The 16,527-nt window shown below is 41.2% G+C and overlaps 1 protein-coding gene across 16 annotated transcripts in view; it reads left to right on the top strand.

Annotated features, from left to right (window-relative positions):
• Positions 1–16,295, top strand: part of Ezh2 (enhancer of zeste 2 polycomb repressive complex 2 subunit) — a 64,997-nt gene extending 48,702 nt beyond the window's left edge. For 11 of the 16 annotated variants that reach the window (XM_006505521.3, XM_006505526.4, XM_006505523.2 and 8 more), the window contains 11 exons: positions 653–893; positions 1,960–2,129; positions 2,529–2,623; positions 4,163–4,203; positions 4,599–4,724; positions 5,714–5,892; positions 12,732–12,827; positions 13,586–13,667; positions 14,504–14,584; positions 14,744–14,828; positions 15,968–16,295. In XM_006505521.3, coding sequence (XP_006505584.1) covers positions 653–893; positions 1,960–2,129; positions 2,529–2,623; positions 4,163–4,203; positions 4,599–4,724; positions 5,714–5,892; positions 12,732–12,827; positions 13,586–13,667; positions 14,504–14,584; positions 14,744–14,828; positions 15,968–16,028 — 1,257 coding nt within the window. In that variant the 3' untranslated portion in view covers positions 16,029–16,295. The remainder of the gene's footprint in view (positions 1–652; positions 894–1,959; positions 2,130–2,528; positions 2,624–4,162; positions 4,204–4,598; positions 4,725–5,713; positions 5,893–12,731; positions 12,828–13,585; positions 13,668–14,503; positions 14,585–14,743; positions 14,829–15,967) is intronic. The other 5 variants (XM_030255152.1, XM_006505524.2, XM_006505525.2 and 2 more) reach the window with 1 other exon arrangement.
• Positions 16,296–16,527: the final 232 nt, after the last annotated feature.

The following is a 16,527-nucleotide window of genomic DNA, read 5'->3' as shown; positions in this document are numbered from 1 at the left end:
TGTGGTCTCTTATAAACCATGCTCTAACCATTGTTTTATACTTTCTGAGATTGGATTGTGGTACTTCCGAATGCAAAATGTAACCCTAATCTTGTACCTCAAAGTTCTTTCATATCTTCCTGTGGCTTTGCATCCTTCACAGGAAAAAATAATTGGATGTTTTAATAGTAAGATCAGAAGTGACTAAGTCATGCATGTATATGTTTTGTGTTCTTGTTTTCTTTAAATAGTACCTTTAAAGAGGTATGTATTATTTTAAGCCTTGAAATAGGAAGTCTGACTTAATACACTTCAATATGTCTTTTGATATTCTCTTTTAAACGTACTGTATGTATATGTAGAGAAAAATACCTTTATTTTTTGAAATATATTTTCATTTACTATATTTTAATTTAATTTTACAAACTCACCATGTAGAACTGTCTTGCCTGATTTTGCATCATTGGAACAAAATATTGAATCTATTTTTATATTTTTGGAATCTTGAAAGTATCAAAAGCAGATGGAAAATAGATAGGTGTGTTGCTATCTAATGACTGATAATGGACACTGTGTAGAGTCTTGAGCAACTTGTGTTATGCAATGTCGTCTTACTCTATTCCACCAAAATATTTAGAACTTTACTCTGATGCCTCTATTTTTCATTTTACAGGAGGGAGCTAAGGAGTTTGCTGCTGCTCTTACTGCTGAGCGTATAAAGACACCACCTAAACGCCCAGGGGGCCGCAGAAGAGGAAGACTTCCGAATAACAGTAGCAGACCCAGCACCCCCACCATCAGTGTGCTGGAGTCAAAGGATACAGACAGTGACAGAGAAGCAGGGACTGAAACTGGGGGAGAGAACAATGATAAAGAAGAAGAAGAGAAAAAAGATGAGACGTCCAGCTCCTCTGGTAAGACATATCTTACAGCTGGGTTGTTGGGTTATTATTGCTTTGTAAGTTTACCTTTCTAAGGGTTAAGACTATCTAATGTGTGTAGGTACAGAAAGCTGGGGTTAGAGGCAGGTGTGAGCTGCCAGGCACGAGTGCTGGGAACCAATCTCAGGTTCTCTGTATGAGCAGGGTGCTCCGAGTGTTCTCTCCAGGACCCTTGCCTTTCTCCCCTTTTGTGGCTAAGATTGGAGAGTTCTCTCAGTAAGGCATAGCTGAATTGTTTGTGCTGTCTCCCAAGTGCACCTTCTGTTATTCTCATCTGTCTGGGTTGCTGGAAGCTCTGATCCAATTGTTCTTGCTGTTTGTACCCTCTTCCCCTGTTCCATCTTTCTTTGATGGAGGATGATGGAACTAAGAAAGTTCTGTTTTAATCTTAAAGACCAATGAATAGTTTCAGTTAGAAAGAAAACAAGTACTACTGCTGAGTTTATATTTTATTGGTTGAATTTTAGTTCTTTCAACTCTAAACAATACCATAAAAGATAATATTTGTGTGTATTTGATAAGTCTGATAAAGGGAGCAGAACTTCTGGGTTCTTTGGCAAGTGTGATAGGATCTTTGTGATGTTGATTCTAACCTTACTAATTCTAAAATACAATTAAGTGCCTTCTGCTTTTCCTTAGCCTACCTTGAATTTTACTTGTTCGTATTGATCAGTCGTCTTTGCATATGTGTCAGTATACACACATATGCCATTGGTGTACATATGAATGTCAAAGAATAACATCCTGAGTATGGGTCCTTACCTGTCCATCTTGTTTGAGACAAGACCTTTTGGTTATTTCTCCATTACATATACTAGACTAGTTGGCCTGTGATCTTCTGGAGAGTCTCCTGTCTCTGTCTCTGATTTCCTTGTAGGAGCACTGGGATAACATGCTTATACTATGTGTCTGATTTTTATGTGGTTGAGAAAACCTGCCCTCTGGTCCTCATGCTTGCATGATAAGAGCTTTGACCCAGTGAACCATCTCCCCAGTCCCTTTGTCATTTCTTGACTAGTGTTAACATTTGGTTTTCTAGAAGCAAATTCTCGGTGTCAAACACCAATAAAGATGAAGCCAAATATTGAACCTCCTGAGAATGTGGAGTGGAGTGGTGCTGAAGCCTCCATGTTTAGAGTCCTCATTGGTACTTACTACGATAACTTTTGTGCCATTGCTAGGCTAATTGGGACCAAAACATGTAGACAGGTAAGCATATGTTTTCAGAGGTTTAAACACAGGAATAACATGTGCTCATTATCCAGACATAGAGAATCTTGATTTCATTCTGTTCATCTTCTGAAAAGAATTAATTTCCCCTCCTCTTAAGAAAATTAAATCAGTATTATTCTTTAGCCGTGTTTCAGAAATTCTTTAGTTTAGAATTCAATTTGGGTGTGATACATGTACATAGAGTGAACTTTGGCCAGACTTTAAATATAGCTACATTCCCAATGTGATGGAACAATAGTGATTTCTACTGTGTACCTTGCCCTACTCCATATACTGGCAGTGTGATGGGAGAGACAAAAACATTTCTCCAGTTTGCAAAAGCATGGAATGTTTCCATTAAACCACAGTGTCCTTATTACTCTGCCTCTCATGTAGGTGTATGAGTTTAGAGTCAAGGAGTCCAGTATCATAGCACCTGTTCCCACTGAGGATGTAGACACTCCTCCAAGAAAGAAGAAAAGGAAACATCGGTGAGTCTGCTGGGGAGCCCTTAGAGAAGCAGTGAGGCAGGATCTGCAGGCAGGGCTTTCCTAAGAACATCAGTCAGTTTTCACTTGAATAATGATATAAAAGGTTCTAAACAGCTGTTATAGATGTATAGAAATCTCATTTCTCCCTTATGGCTGCTGTTAGTTTTTATATACAGCCACTTCAGTATAGTTGACATATCAAGTCATAGAAATTTTGTTTTACCAACCACATTGGATTTGGATTGAGAAAAACATACTGCAGTAAAGCTACAGAAATGTTTCTTTTTGGTGTGGATATAAGATGTGCTTCTGCTGTGCTCCCTGGGCCAGTGTTTAGCTGTGGCTTTTAGTCTAGGAGTCTGGATTTTCTAAGCATGTGCCATTACATTCTGATATTTGAAGTGAGCCTCCTTCAAGTCTGGATATTACCTCTCACAAAGACTTATAGTGAATAACTGTACAGGACCCTCCTACCTCAACCCACTGTGTTTTAAAATGAGAAGTGTAGTTAAGTGGGTAAGGATGCAGTTAGATTATGCTCCAAAAATTTTGTATAGGCACATTGAATGTGCTGAAGTACTTTTTTTTTTGTATTAGATATTTTCTTTATATACATTTCAAATGCTATCCCGAAAGTTCCCTATACCCTCTCCCCACCCTGCTCCCCTACCCACCCACTCCCACTTCTTGGCCCTGGTGTTCCCCTGTACTGGGGCATATAAGGTTTGTAATACCAAGGGGCCTCTCTTCCCAGTGATGGCCGACTAGGCCATCTTTTGATACATATGCAGCTAGAGACACGAGCTCCGGGGTACTGGTTAGTTCATATCGTTGTTCCACCTATAGGGTGGCAGACCCCTTCAGCTCCTTGGGTACTTTCTCTAGCTTCTTGATTTTCTTGTGTTTTGCAAATTGTATCTTGGGTATTCTATGTTTTTGGGCTAATATCTATCCACTTATCAGTGAGTGTGTATCTAATAACTTCTTTTGTGATTGGGTTACCTAACTAAGGATGATATACTCCAGTTACCTCCATTTGTCCCAGAATTTCATAAATTCATTGTTTTTAATAGCTGAGTAGTACTCCATTGTATAAATGTACCACATTTTCTGTATCCATTCCTCTGTTGAGGGGCATAGAAACTTAGGCTTTACTATATGCTTCTGAGTTTTTGGTTGAACAGTTTCTTACCATGCAATTCAACTGAGTAGTTAGTGATGCTGAAAATTGTAGAAAGTATTGGTATCCATATAATTCAGACGGGACTAAATCAGTAGGTATGCACAAGGCTTTATAGTCTTAACCAGGCAATATGGACAAGAATTTCCTTGCCAGGCTTCCGGGCATGACACAGTATCCTGAGTGAGTAGGTTCTTGAGTCAGTCTGAACTGGCAAGCCCATAGAGACTAGGGAGTATAAAGCCAGCCTTGGCTTTTCAGCACTGGTGCATGAATTGCACAGCCAGGCTCATTTAAACAGGACTCAGAGTTGTAGCCAGTTGTTGTATCTCACACAGAACTTTTTCTATCTTTTACAGGTTGTGGGCTGCACACTGCAGAAAGATACAACTGAAAAAGGGTCAGCATCCTCCCATCTAACCTCATTATCAGCCCCCAAACGTCTGTTGTCCTCATTTGTTTTAGAATAGAAACTGGATGAAGTTTTGGTTCTTCTGATTTGATTTTTACTTAGCAAATCAGTTTAAATGAACTGTGTCTGTTGATCTGCAGTGAAGTGAACTGGACGGAGCGAGTCAGAGAGAAGCAGAAGTGGGGCTGAAATGTGGCACCAAGTGTTTAAGCTCTTGGGGGTGGGAGGTGATTTTTTTTTTCTCCACAGGAGTGTTGTATACTTCAGTAAAGGCAGCCAGTCAAGGATGTTCCAGAGGTAGTGGGGAAGAATGTCTTGTTAATTGTGATGATCATTTCCCATCTCCCTGGATTCATTGGCTGCGTGCTGTTATCTTTACTCAGACGGCTCCTCTAACCATGTTTACAACTATCAACCCTGTGACCATCCACGGCAGCCTTGTGACAGTTCGTGCCCTTGTGTGATAGCACAAAATTTTTGTGAAAAGTTTTGTCAATGTAGTTCAGAGTGTAAGTATTTGTTGCTTTGGTGCAATTGCATGAGAACTGAATAGGCTTTTGGTCAGCAGCTGAAAATGGTGGTTTAAATCAAGACATAAGGACTGGGAGTGCTCTTATTGCTTGCTTTAGGAAAGCTGCTTATTTTACAAGTATTTCTTGAGCCCTGTACTGTGCTAATGTCTAGTCAGCCTCTTGGGCAATGTGACTGTGTATGCTCATGCACAAGTTAGGCAGTTGTAGTAATGGATTGGATTTTTCTGTTTTTCCTCTTTGGTCATTTGAAGTACAGTAAAGAGGCATAGACTGTAAGGCGAATCTAGAAGTAGCTACCCACTCCTTTTGTGGGTGTCAGAAATAGTGAGAGTTAAGTGGGTTTTGGTTTTCAGAATGAAGGGAAGTAGGTAAGGGCGCAGTAGGTTTTCATAATCACTTAAGAAAGCTGTACAGAGTGTGGATACCAAAGAATGGATTAGAAATATGCTTTATTATAGTGGTTCTCAACCTTCCTAATGCTGTGACCCTTTAATACAGTTCATATTGTGGTGACCCCCATCTGTAAAATGATTTTTGTTAAATGATTTCATAATTTTGCTACAGTTATGAATCATAATGTATATGCATTTGGAGGGATGTTTTGCCAACGGGGTTAAGACCCACAGGTTGAGAACCGCAGGTTTACTGGCATGATTTAGGGTCATGGATACCATTCAGTCCAAGACTTCCCTTTACCTGATTAATTAACCGTAGGGCTTTAAATCCATGTGCTATTTAACAAATATGAAATGGACAGCAAAACCAGCAGTGATCTTTCTCAGTCCTATCAGCTTCATGTTTGTGGTTTCCTGCTTCCTTGTTACGATGGAATAGTAAGGAAAGGTGGTAAGGGTTTAAGTGAGTGACTCGTGTGCTCAGCAAGACCTTGACTGCCTTCCTGGAAAGGATGTGGATGATGAGGGTGATTCTTGGGTATGGTGGTGATGATACATTTATCCCTAAAGGTCAAAACCGCTTTCCTGGATGTCGGTGCAAAGCACAATGCAACACCAAACAGTGTCCATGCTACCTGGCTGTCCGAGAGTGTGACCCTGACCTCTGTCTCACGTGTGGAGCTGCTGACCATTGGGACAGTAAAAATGTATCCTGTAAGAACTGTAGCATTCAGCGGGGCTCTAAAAAGGTAAATAACAGTTATATCTGGAAACTTTGTTGGTTTTATGTCACTGTCTTGTGTTAAGTTCTGCTGTCTTCAGACTTACTCTGTAGCTGAAAACGAACTTGAATTTCTGACCCTCCTGCCTCTACCTCTACCTCCGGAGTGCTGGAGTACAGGTAGGTACATGCCTGATTTTATATGGTGCTGTGGAGTAAACCCAGGGCTTGGTGCATGCTAGGTAAGCACACTACCAGCAACTAGACTTCATCCTCATCCTCCAGAAGATGGATGTTTACTGATAGTCTCAGAGATTCTCTCTGGGAACAAATAAAAGTGACTCTTAAATGTGCGTGATGAAAGCAAAGTAGTCAATCAAGTATTGTCTGGATATTGCAGGAGTGTGTCTCTCAGATTTAAGTTCTGATCATTTATTATCCTTTTTTTTTTTGAATTAATTTTTTTATTAGGTATTTTCCTCATTTACATTTCCAATGCTATCCAAAAAGTCCCCAATACACACCCCCCCCACTCCCCTACCCACCCACTCCCACTTTTTGGCCCTGGCGTTCCCCTGTACTGGGGCATATAAAGTTTGCAAGTCCAATGGGCCTCTCTTTCCAGTGATGGCCGACTAGGCCATCTTTTGATACATATGCAGCTAGAGTCAAGAGCTCCGGGGTACTGGTTAGTTCATAATGTTGTTCCACCTATAGGGTTGCAGATCCCTTTAGCTCCTTGGGTACATTCTCTAGATCCTCCATTGGGGGCCCTGTGATCCATCCAATAGCTGACTGTGAGCATCCACTTCTGTGTTTGCTAGGCCCTGGCATAGTCTCACAAGAGACAGCTATATCTGGGTCCTTTCAGCAAAATCTTGCTAGTGTATGCAATGGTGTCAGCATTTGGAAGCTGATTATGTGATGGATCCCTGGATATGGCAGTCTTTAGATGGTCCATCCTTTCGTCACAGCTCCAAACTTTATCTCTTTAACTCTTTCCATGGGTGTTTTGTTCCCAATTCTAAGAAGAGACACAGTGTCCACACTTTGGTCTTCGTTCTTCTTGAGGTTCATGTGTTTAACAAATTGTATCTTATATCTTGGGTATCCTAAGTTTTTGGGCTAATATCCACTTATCAGTGAGTACATATTGTGTGAGTTCCTTTGTGATTGGGTTACCTCACTCAGGATGATGCCCTCCAGGTCCATCCATTTGCCTAGAAATTTCATAAATTCATTCCTTTTAATAGCTGAGTAGTACTCCATTGTGTAAATGTACCACATTTTCTGTATCCATTCCTCTGTTGAGGGGCATCTGGGTTCTTTCCAGCTTCTGGCTATTATAAATAAGGCTGCTATGAACATAGTGGAGCATGTGTCCTTCTTACCGGTTGGGACATCTTCTGGATATATGCCCAGGAGAGGTATTGCTGGATCTTCCGGTAGTATTATGTCCAATTTTCTGAGGAACCGCCAAACTGATTTCCAGAGTGGTTGTACAAGCTTGCATCCCACCAACAATGAAGGAGTGTTCCTCTTTCTCCACATCCTCGCCAGCATCTGCTGTCACCTGAATTTTTGATCTTAGCCATTCTGACTGGTGTGAGATAGAATCTCAGGGTTGTTTTGAGTTGCATTTCCCTGATGATTAAGGATGTTGAACATTTTTTCAGGTGCTTCTCTGCCATTCAGTATTCCTCAGGTCAGAATTCTTTGTTCAGTTCTGAGCCCCATTTTTTAATGAGGTTATTTGATTTTTCTGGGGTCCACCCTCTTGAGTTCTTTATATATATTGGATATTAGTCCCCTATCTGATTTAGGATAGGTAAAGATCCTTTCCCAATCTGTTGGTGGTCTTTTTGTCTTGTTGACGGTGTCTTTTGCCTTGCAGAAGCTTTGCAACTTTATGAGGTCCCATTTATCGATTCTCAATCTTACAGCACAAGCCATTGCTGTTCTATTCAGGAATTTTTCCCCTGTACCCATATCTTCGAGGCTTTTCCCTACTTTCTCCTCTGTAAGTTTCAGTGTCTCTGGTTTTATGTGAAGTTCCTTGATCCACTTAGATTTGACCTTAGTACAAGGAGATAGGAATGGATCAATTCGCATTCTTCTACATGATAACCGCCAGTTGTGCCAGCACCATTTGTTGAAAATGCTGTCTTTCTTCCACTGGATGGTTTTAGCTCCCTTGTCAAAGATCAAGTGACCATAGGTGTGTGGGTTCATCTCAGGGTCTTCAATTCTGTTCCATTGGTCTACTTGTCTGTCGCTATACCAGTACCATGCAGTTTTTATCACAATTGCTCTGTAGTAAAGCTTTAGGTCAGGCATGGTGTCATTTATTATTCTTAAAGACTTATTTTTGGCTGGCCTCAGACTTCTAAGTAAAAGCTCGCAGTGAAGATAGTCTACCTCTTTTGGCGTTCTGTTCCTGCCGTTTCTCTTTGGCTTCCTTCATTCTCTTGGCCAAATGTTCAGCATGTTCTTCAGACTTCCCTTTGTTTTTCTTTTCTTTTTAATTTTTTTTTATTACGTATTTTCCTCAATTACATTTCCAATGCTATCCCAAAAGTCCCCCATACCCACCCCCAACTCTCCTACCCACCCATTCCCACTTTTTGGCCCTGGCGTTCCCCTGTACTGGAGCATATACAGTTTGCGTGTCCAATGGGCCTCTCTTTCCAGTGATGGCCGACTAGGCCATCTTTTGATTCATATGCAGCTAGAGTCAAGAGCTCCGGGGTACTGGTTAGTTCATAATGTTGTTGCACCTACAGGGTTGCAGATCCCTTTAGCTCCTTGGGTACTTTCTCTAGCTCCTCCATTGGGAGCCCTGTGATCCATCCAATAGCTGACTGTGAGCATCCACTTCTGTGTTTGCTAGGCCCTGGCATAGTCTCACAAGAGACAGCTACATCTGGGTCCTTTCAACAAAATCTTGCTAGTGTATGCAATGGTGTCAGCGTTTGGAGGCTGATTATGGGATGGCTCCCTGGATATGGCGGTCTCTAGATGGTCCATCCTTTTGTCTGAGCTCCAAACTTTGTCTCTGTAACTCCTTCCATGGGTGATTGTTTCCAATTCTAAGAAGGCACAAAGTGTCCACTTCTTCAGTTTCATGTGTTTTACAAATTGTCTGTTATATCTCGGGTATACTAAGTTTCTGGGCTAATATCTACTTATCAGTGAGTACATATCATTTGAGTTCTTTTGTGATTGTGTTATCTCACTCAGGATGATGCCCTCCAGGTCCAACCATTTGCCTAGGAATTTCATAAATTCATTCCTTTTAATAGCTGAGTAGTACTCCATTGTGTAAATGTACCACATTTTCTGTATCCATTCCTCTGTTGAGGGGCATCTGGGTTCTTTCCAGCTTCTGGCTATTATACATAAGGCTGCTATGAACATAGTGGAGCATGTGTCTTTCTTACCGGTTGGGACATCTTCTGGATATATGCCCAGGATCTCTTTGTTTTTCTTAGTGTGCTATTTCGTCAGAGCTGTATAGTGGTGTTGGAATTGTACAACAACACATGGAGTGACAGTATCTCCACCACTGATTCAGGCTACATAATCCTGCTGTACACTCAGAGCACCAACAGTACTTCTGTGGTTATGAACTTCTGGGATGTATAAAGTTAGCATTCATCATCTCCTTCCGTGACTTTCTGACAGCTGGTGGCTAGAGAGCAGATATTCAGCTTTGTCTTAACACACTGACACACCTAGGAGGTGCCACAAAAAGACCTAATGCAATCTTAAATTTTCTATAAAATAAGTGCCGTAATTACTGGGTAGTAAGATAAACCCAGGGTTCTGAGAAGTAGCCATTAATGTTATCAGACTTGAAATAGGAATTATTTTAAAAGTTGGCTCAATTTTTTGTTTTTGTTTTGTTCCACAACGAGGTTGTGTCTCCTCAATAGAAAAAAAAGATGCTGATTTGTATTCTGATACGCTGATACAAATGTACTTTCTCATGGTGGTTTTTAAAGGATGCTTTCTATGTACAGTACAAGATGCAATTTCCTCCAGCAACGTTCTATAGGCTTTGTTCTTGTTCTTTAGCGACCTTTAAAACAGGCCAGGTGTGTGGTACATGCCTGTGTTACCAGAACTCTAGAGACTTAGTGAGGTCGGAGCATATATGTGAACTGTATCACAAGACAGTTCCCTACCAACCTCAAAGCCTTAAAATGAACCACCTAGCAGTTATGTATTTGAAGCCTGCGAATTGCACATAGGTGATTTTAAATGTAGCAGCCAGGGAGTAATCACTAAGCAAAAGACACCAGATGATTCAGTATCTTTAACTAATCCTTTTAGTAACAATAGTTATATTATTAACTGTCTAATGTAGAAACACGGTTTGAATGCTTACTGCATATTACAAGTAAGGAAACCCAGATTCACATGACACACTATCTGATGAGATGGCTCACATGGTACAAGTAGACAACTAACTCCTTAAGGTGCCTTCCATACCTGTATCATAGCATGCCATGAATTGTTTTTAAAAAGAAATTGCAAGTAATGGAGCAAGAAACACAATCTGGGGTCTTGCTGTCCCTGCCCTCCCCATACTACCACTTCTGCCCTGTGGGCAGTGTAGGCACATCTCATGAGCTATCACATAGTTGATAGCACCCTATTATTTTTATTTTTAAAGGTATATTTATATGTGTATGAGTGTTTTACCTGTATGTATGTGCACTTAATACATGTCTGATACCCACAGTTTAGAAGAGGGTATTAAATTCCCTGGAACTAGATTTACAGATGGTTGTTAGCACTGTATGAGAACTAAACCCAGGTCCTTTTCGGGAGTGGCTAGTGCCTTTAATCATCTCTCCAGCCTCATCACTCTACTGTAGACCCTCTTTGAAATTCTGCCTTAGGTGGAACTTTCAGCTTCTCGTGGCTTTCTTTTTTCTTCCCTGTCTCTTTGAACCACCACTGTTCATGGAAAATCTGATCTAGATTAGCTGAGCTCTCGAATCATTTTACTTTAGGTGGCTGCATATTCATTTAGGTCATCAGACCCCTGCTTCAGTTTCCTTTGGCATATTTGCTGAGACCTACATCTCGTCTGTATCCTGAAGCCATATTTGCCACTGTAGGATCTATGTTCCCTTCCTTCCGCTTGTTCACAGAGTGGGCAGGAATGCTCATGCTGACGTGCCTTCTCTGTGGCATATTTTAGCTCTCAGAAATAGAACACTGTGCATATAGTTCTTAGCACTTGCTTGTTCCCATTGTTTAGCTAATTTTGTTTCCGATCAGGAGGGTGATTGGGAAGTTTACTTGACAAGAGTGGCTCAGAAAAGCTTGGATGACCTTTAAAGATCACAAGAATGGTCTTGAGTGAAGCATGATAAAGATCCATGATGAAGAGTTACTATGTTGCCAAGTAGTGGCGGCACACACCTTTAATCCTAGTACTCAGGAGTCAGAGCCAATTTCTGTGAATTTGAGACCAGCCAGTGAATTCCAGGACAGCCAGAACTACACAGAGACACTCTATCACGAAAGACACACAGACAAAACAAAACAAAAATCTAAGTAAAAAAGAAAAGTTATCATATTTGGTCCTTGTCATCTTGGCCTTCTGTAGGATTGATGAATCATCATATCCTTCATAATAAGGATGTTTTTTGTGTTATCATGAGAAGTTTCTAGAGGAAAGCTGTGGAGGAAATGGCAGGGTCTTTAGAGGAATAAATACCAGTAAAGAACTAGAATGTGCTAAGGGCTCTAACAAATAAAAGAATGTACTTTGGGAAACAGAAACGTCGAGGGGAGAGTGGTTGGTATGCTCACCTTCAGTTGGTTTCAGTATGTTGGGATGCCCATGTTTAAGGGCATAGTGACATGGGCCTCATAGTGACAGGTCTTAAAACTAAGAGTAAAGAAAGATCTTGCTGTGCAAGCCTGACATTCATATGATCAGCAGCCCCATTAGAAACCAAGTGTGGTCATGTACTAATAACCTCAGTGTTGGAGGTCTGGCTGTGGGACAGACTGCTAGGCCTGGGACTTCACTGCCAGCCAGTCTAACTGAAACGAAACAGCTCCAGATTCAGGGAAGGAGACCCTGTCTCCAAAGAAGTAGAGTGGCGAGCATAGATCTGGTACCTGAAGTTGCTGACTGACCTGCACATGTGCTCACACATGTATACACTATACATACACATACAAAAATGAAATGTTGAGAAAAACTGTAAAGAAGATAAGATTTTGGCTGTTGGTTTCAGCACATGGTCACTTGCTTCTCTTGCTCCTGGCCTGGCCTGTGCATAGTGAGGCAGAGAGCATGTGGTGGGCAATAGTAGCTCAATCCACAGCACACAGGAGGCAGAGGGAACCCAGGAAGGCTCAAGAACAAGAGATACATTGTCAGGAACGACTTCGTCCCACTCCCACTCACTGAGTGCATCACCTCCCAGTAATGCCAACAAATTGAGTCTGTCATGAGACCGCTCTTCAGTTGTTCATAGCCTCACAATTCAGTTGCCTCTTGGGGGTCAGTCCACAAGCTGGGGCACCTGAGCCTTTTGGAGGGTGATGACTGAAAGTGAGTTCCAGGACAAGATGGAACAGAAGTGAGAGAAGCTGATCCACACGTCTCCCTTGCTGCAGTACCATGACCTCAGATGGAGAGGCTTGCTTGTCTTTCCTGTAAGAGGATCTTTATCTTGAATTTTCCTTAGAAATATTACTTTAATAGTTTTCCAGACACTCAGCAACTTTTTTTATATCTGTCAGATACACTTGGGGGTCTAGTGATTCCCCTCAGGTGGTCTGAGGTTTAACTCTGCTAACTTGCGATCAGTTCTAATGTGACTGCTTACTCTCTAGCACTTACTGCTGGCACCGTCTGATGTGGCAGGCTGGGGCATCTTTATCAAAGATCCTGTACAGAAAAATGAATTCATCTCAGAATACTGTGGGGAGGTAAGACATACTCGTGCATTCCAGTTGACTTGTTTATAGTAGCAGCTTGCATTGTTTTGGATAGATTTCACTGGACAAGGCCAAGTTTAGAATAGATTAATAATAAATGACCTTTAGCCTGAACTTATTTGTATTAGAAGTTTTGGTTTACATAGTAACTAGCAAGATTACTTTTAGTTCTAGTCATGTTTGGCTTTTATTACCTGGAGAACAAGGGGTTCGGGATCAAGAGTTTTGCTGTGTATATTTGCTCCTACTTACTTGGCCAGTGAGCTGATGGGGACCCTGAGACAATATTTTTATTAGTTTGGCTGTTTTAGTTGTAGGGCTAGGAAAAAACAAAGCTTTAGAAAGTCACAGTTTACATTTTTTACTCAGCAGAAAGACAATATTATTGTCACTTTCTCTAGACATGTTGCTTAGGACATAGAAATCTCTCTGATTTGGAGTTCTTAAAAGTGTTATTTGGACTGGTGTGACAGTTCAGTGGGTGAAGGCACCTGCTGCAGAGTTGATGACCTGAGTTTAATCTCAGGACACACATGGTGGAAAGAGAGTAATACCTCCCACAAGGTGTCCTTGCGTGCACAAGCACTTTCCCCCATAACTTCTTTACTGTATATCTGCTAAATAGAGAAGACAATTTAGCTACTCTTTGATAGCCTTGAGGGACCAAAATTCTCTTAATTGGCTTTTTTGTGTTCTAACAGTCTTGACCACTTACTCCAGTACAATCTCCTCCTGTGTCTTCCTTATAGATTATTTCTCAGGATGAAGCAGACAGAAGAGGAAAAGTGTATGACAAATACATGTGCAGCTTTCTGTTCAACTTGAACAATGGTATGTTCTGAGCTGTAAGGCAAGGTTTTCAAATTAGAGGTCAGCAAGATTCCAGAACCAAGGGCACGTGTCTGCAAGAACAGCTCCTGGTATTTACCAGCAGGCCTAGCTTCAGGGGTGTGTTGCTCACTTGTAAGGAGAGGGGAAGTCCCAGTGAGCAGAAAGGCTGTGTACAGGAAACAATCTAGAGTCCCAACCACTTGCAGATGGGCCTGCCTCATGCTCTGGCTATGAGTGGACATTGTCTCCCACTGCTGTGGCTTGCCTCATGTCCCCTGGAACTTGTGGGCTGAGTAGTTTCTGTCCACCTCTTCAGTGTCTGACCTGAGAGGTTGAGCATTTTGAAAGCATCTTGTGGCCTGATGATGTTGCCATATATTGTGAGAAAAGCAGCAGCTGCTGCAGCCTGTGTCTGTGGAGGGCCCTGTGTAAGTGGGTGTGCTCACACACATCCAGACAAACTTTCAGCTGGACCAAAAAAAAACCTTTTTTTTTTCTTTTTTGAAAATGTTCCATAGAAATATTATAATATCAAATGTCAACATGCCCACCTCTTGATGCCCAGAGAAATTTGGCTAGATTACATCTTTTAAGCCATGTTTTGCTCAGCAGTATATAACTGAAAAATCATGGCGTTTAAGAGCTATATTTAACAACCAAGGATTCACTTTAATCTAGAAGAGCATTTTCTTCCAAATGACATTTTTTTATATTGGATGAAGTTGAATGCTTTATTTCCTTAAGTCGAATCCTGAGGAAGTATATTTCTAAAGCCATAATAACCTTGGTCTATGACTGAAAATAAGTCACTGGATTATCTATGTTTTTCACTTTAGATTTTGTGGTGGATGCAACCCGAAAGGGCAACAAAATTCGTTTTGCTAATCATTCAGTAAATCCAAACTGCTATGCAAAAGGTAAGCTTTTAAGTTGGAATTGACAGTTTGATGCAACAGTTCCATTTTTCCAGCCAAGTGACAGCAAACTTCAGTACCTCTGGAGTACTTACGTGAAACAGTTAGTTAACCTCTATGGCCTGTCTTCCTGCTCACTGCTGCCAATGTTTCTCTTTGCAGTTATGATGGTTAATGGTGACCACAGGATAGGCATCTTTGCTAAGAGGGCTATCCAGACTGGTGAAGAGTTGTTTTTTGATTACAGGTTGGTAAAATACACAAAGGTTTTCCCTTCTGAAACTATGGGGCTTGGGTCAAAGGCTGTTTGTAAGTTTTTTGACAGGTCTGCCATCATTGGAGGGTGCATTCTTTTAACTGACCAGTCACTATTTGCTGTGGGCACTAGTAGAGAGTTATATGTTTCCTCAGTGAAGTTCTCATGTATTAATTATACAATGTTGATTTGAAAAAAATTAACAAAACCTATGCAGAAAGCTGCATCTAGCACCCTGCTATTGATATAACTGACAGAGACCCCTGGGGCTTAATCTATGCGTACACATCTGTATTCTACAGCACCTTCTCATTGGTGCAGCATATATATCTTTATTGGTAGAACATTTACATCTTCATTGTTTTAATTGTTAACATCACCCTGTGGTCACTGGGTTCTTTCTAAGGAAGCTACTCACAACCATTGACTGTGTTCAACTCCATTGGAAGGATCAGGCTGGCAGTGTGGATTTATTCATAGAGCCACCTGGCTCTGTGGAACCAAACAGTCATTTAAATGTGATCCAGTAAAGAGTATTAGTTAAAGAATCCTTATAGTTTAATATCCATTCTACCCAGAAACTTAAGTTGTTGAAATGGGGCGGGGGGAACCTCGCTATGTGTAACCAGTTTTAGCTGCATAGCTAGAGAGAACCAACTGAAACCTGTGGAACTGGAATAGGATCCTGTGGCTTTATCCCATGCTTGTTCTAAATGGCCAGGGTTAGAAGCAAACCTGTCCAGCTTCTCTAGTAGTGGGACCCTCAAGAGCCTGTCTTGGTATCTTTCTGAGTCAGCACTCTCAATGGGGGGTTATTCTTTGGCATTAGCATTCTTTACAAGTCATGGTTTTGCTTTTGTAGCATTAGACCCAGACATGACAGTGTGGAGTTGCCATTCAGAGCAGCGTGCTGCAGGGGCACAGGGAGGGTGTGGGGAATGCTTCTAGCACAGGCTATTATAACTAGCAGGTAGGTTACCAGTGACAGATGCATGCCTCCCCTTCATGTATGCAGCTGTCTATGTAAAGCCAGTCGGGTGTGTGTATGTTAGAGACATAATTCACTCTATCAGCAGGCTTGGTTTTCCTGATGTTGGATAGGTTGTCACTTCTTGTTCATATTGTTTCAGATACAGCCAGGCTGATGCCCTGAAGTATGTGGGCATCGAACGAGAAATGGAAATCCCTTGACATCTACTACCTCTTCCCCTTCTCTCTGAAACAGCTGCCTTAGCTTCAGGAACCTTGAGTACTGTGGGCAATTTAGAAAACGGAAATGCAGTTTGAAATTCTGAATTTGCAAAGTACTGTAACAGTAATTTATAGTAATGTTTTAAAATCAACTTTTTATTGCCTTCTCACCAGCTGCAAAGTGTTTTGTACCAGTGAGTTTTTGCAATAATGCAGTATGGTACATTTTTCAAATTTGAATAAAGAATACTTGAACTTGTTGTTGAATCACTTGTCCTAGAACATCACCGACTGATTCTAGAAAGACTATATCTAGTGGGAAAACACAACTTTGCTTTGTTTTTCCAGCTTGCTATGAATATTTAATAACCAATAAACATACTGGCATAGTGTTTGCCTAAATCCAGTGTTAGTATTGCATGTTAGCCTAGACATGAGTGAATCTAGGCATTCAGCAAGGAAAAAGTCAGTAAATATGAGACAGTGGGACACATTCCAG

This window comes from Mus musculus, chromosome 6 (assembly GCF_000001635.26).
Source record: "Mus musculus strain C57BL/6J chromosome 6, GRCm38.p6 C57BL/6J".
NCBI classification, from domain to species: Eukaryota; Metazoa; Chordata; class Mammalia; order Rodentia; family Muridae; genus Mus; species Mus musculus.
This window is presented reverse-complemented; position numbering and strand designations above follow the sequence as displayed.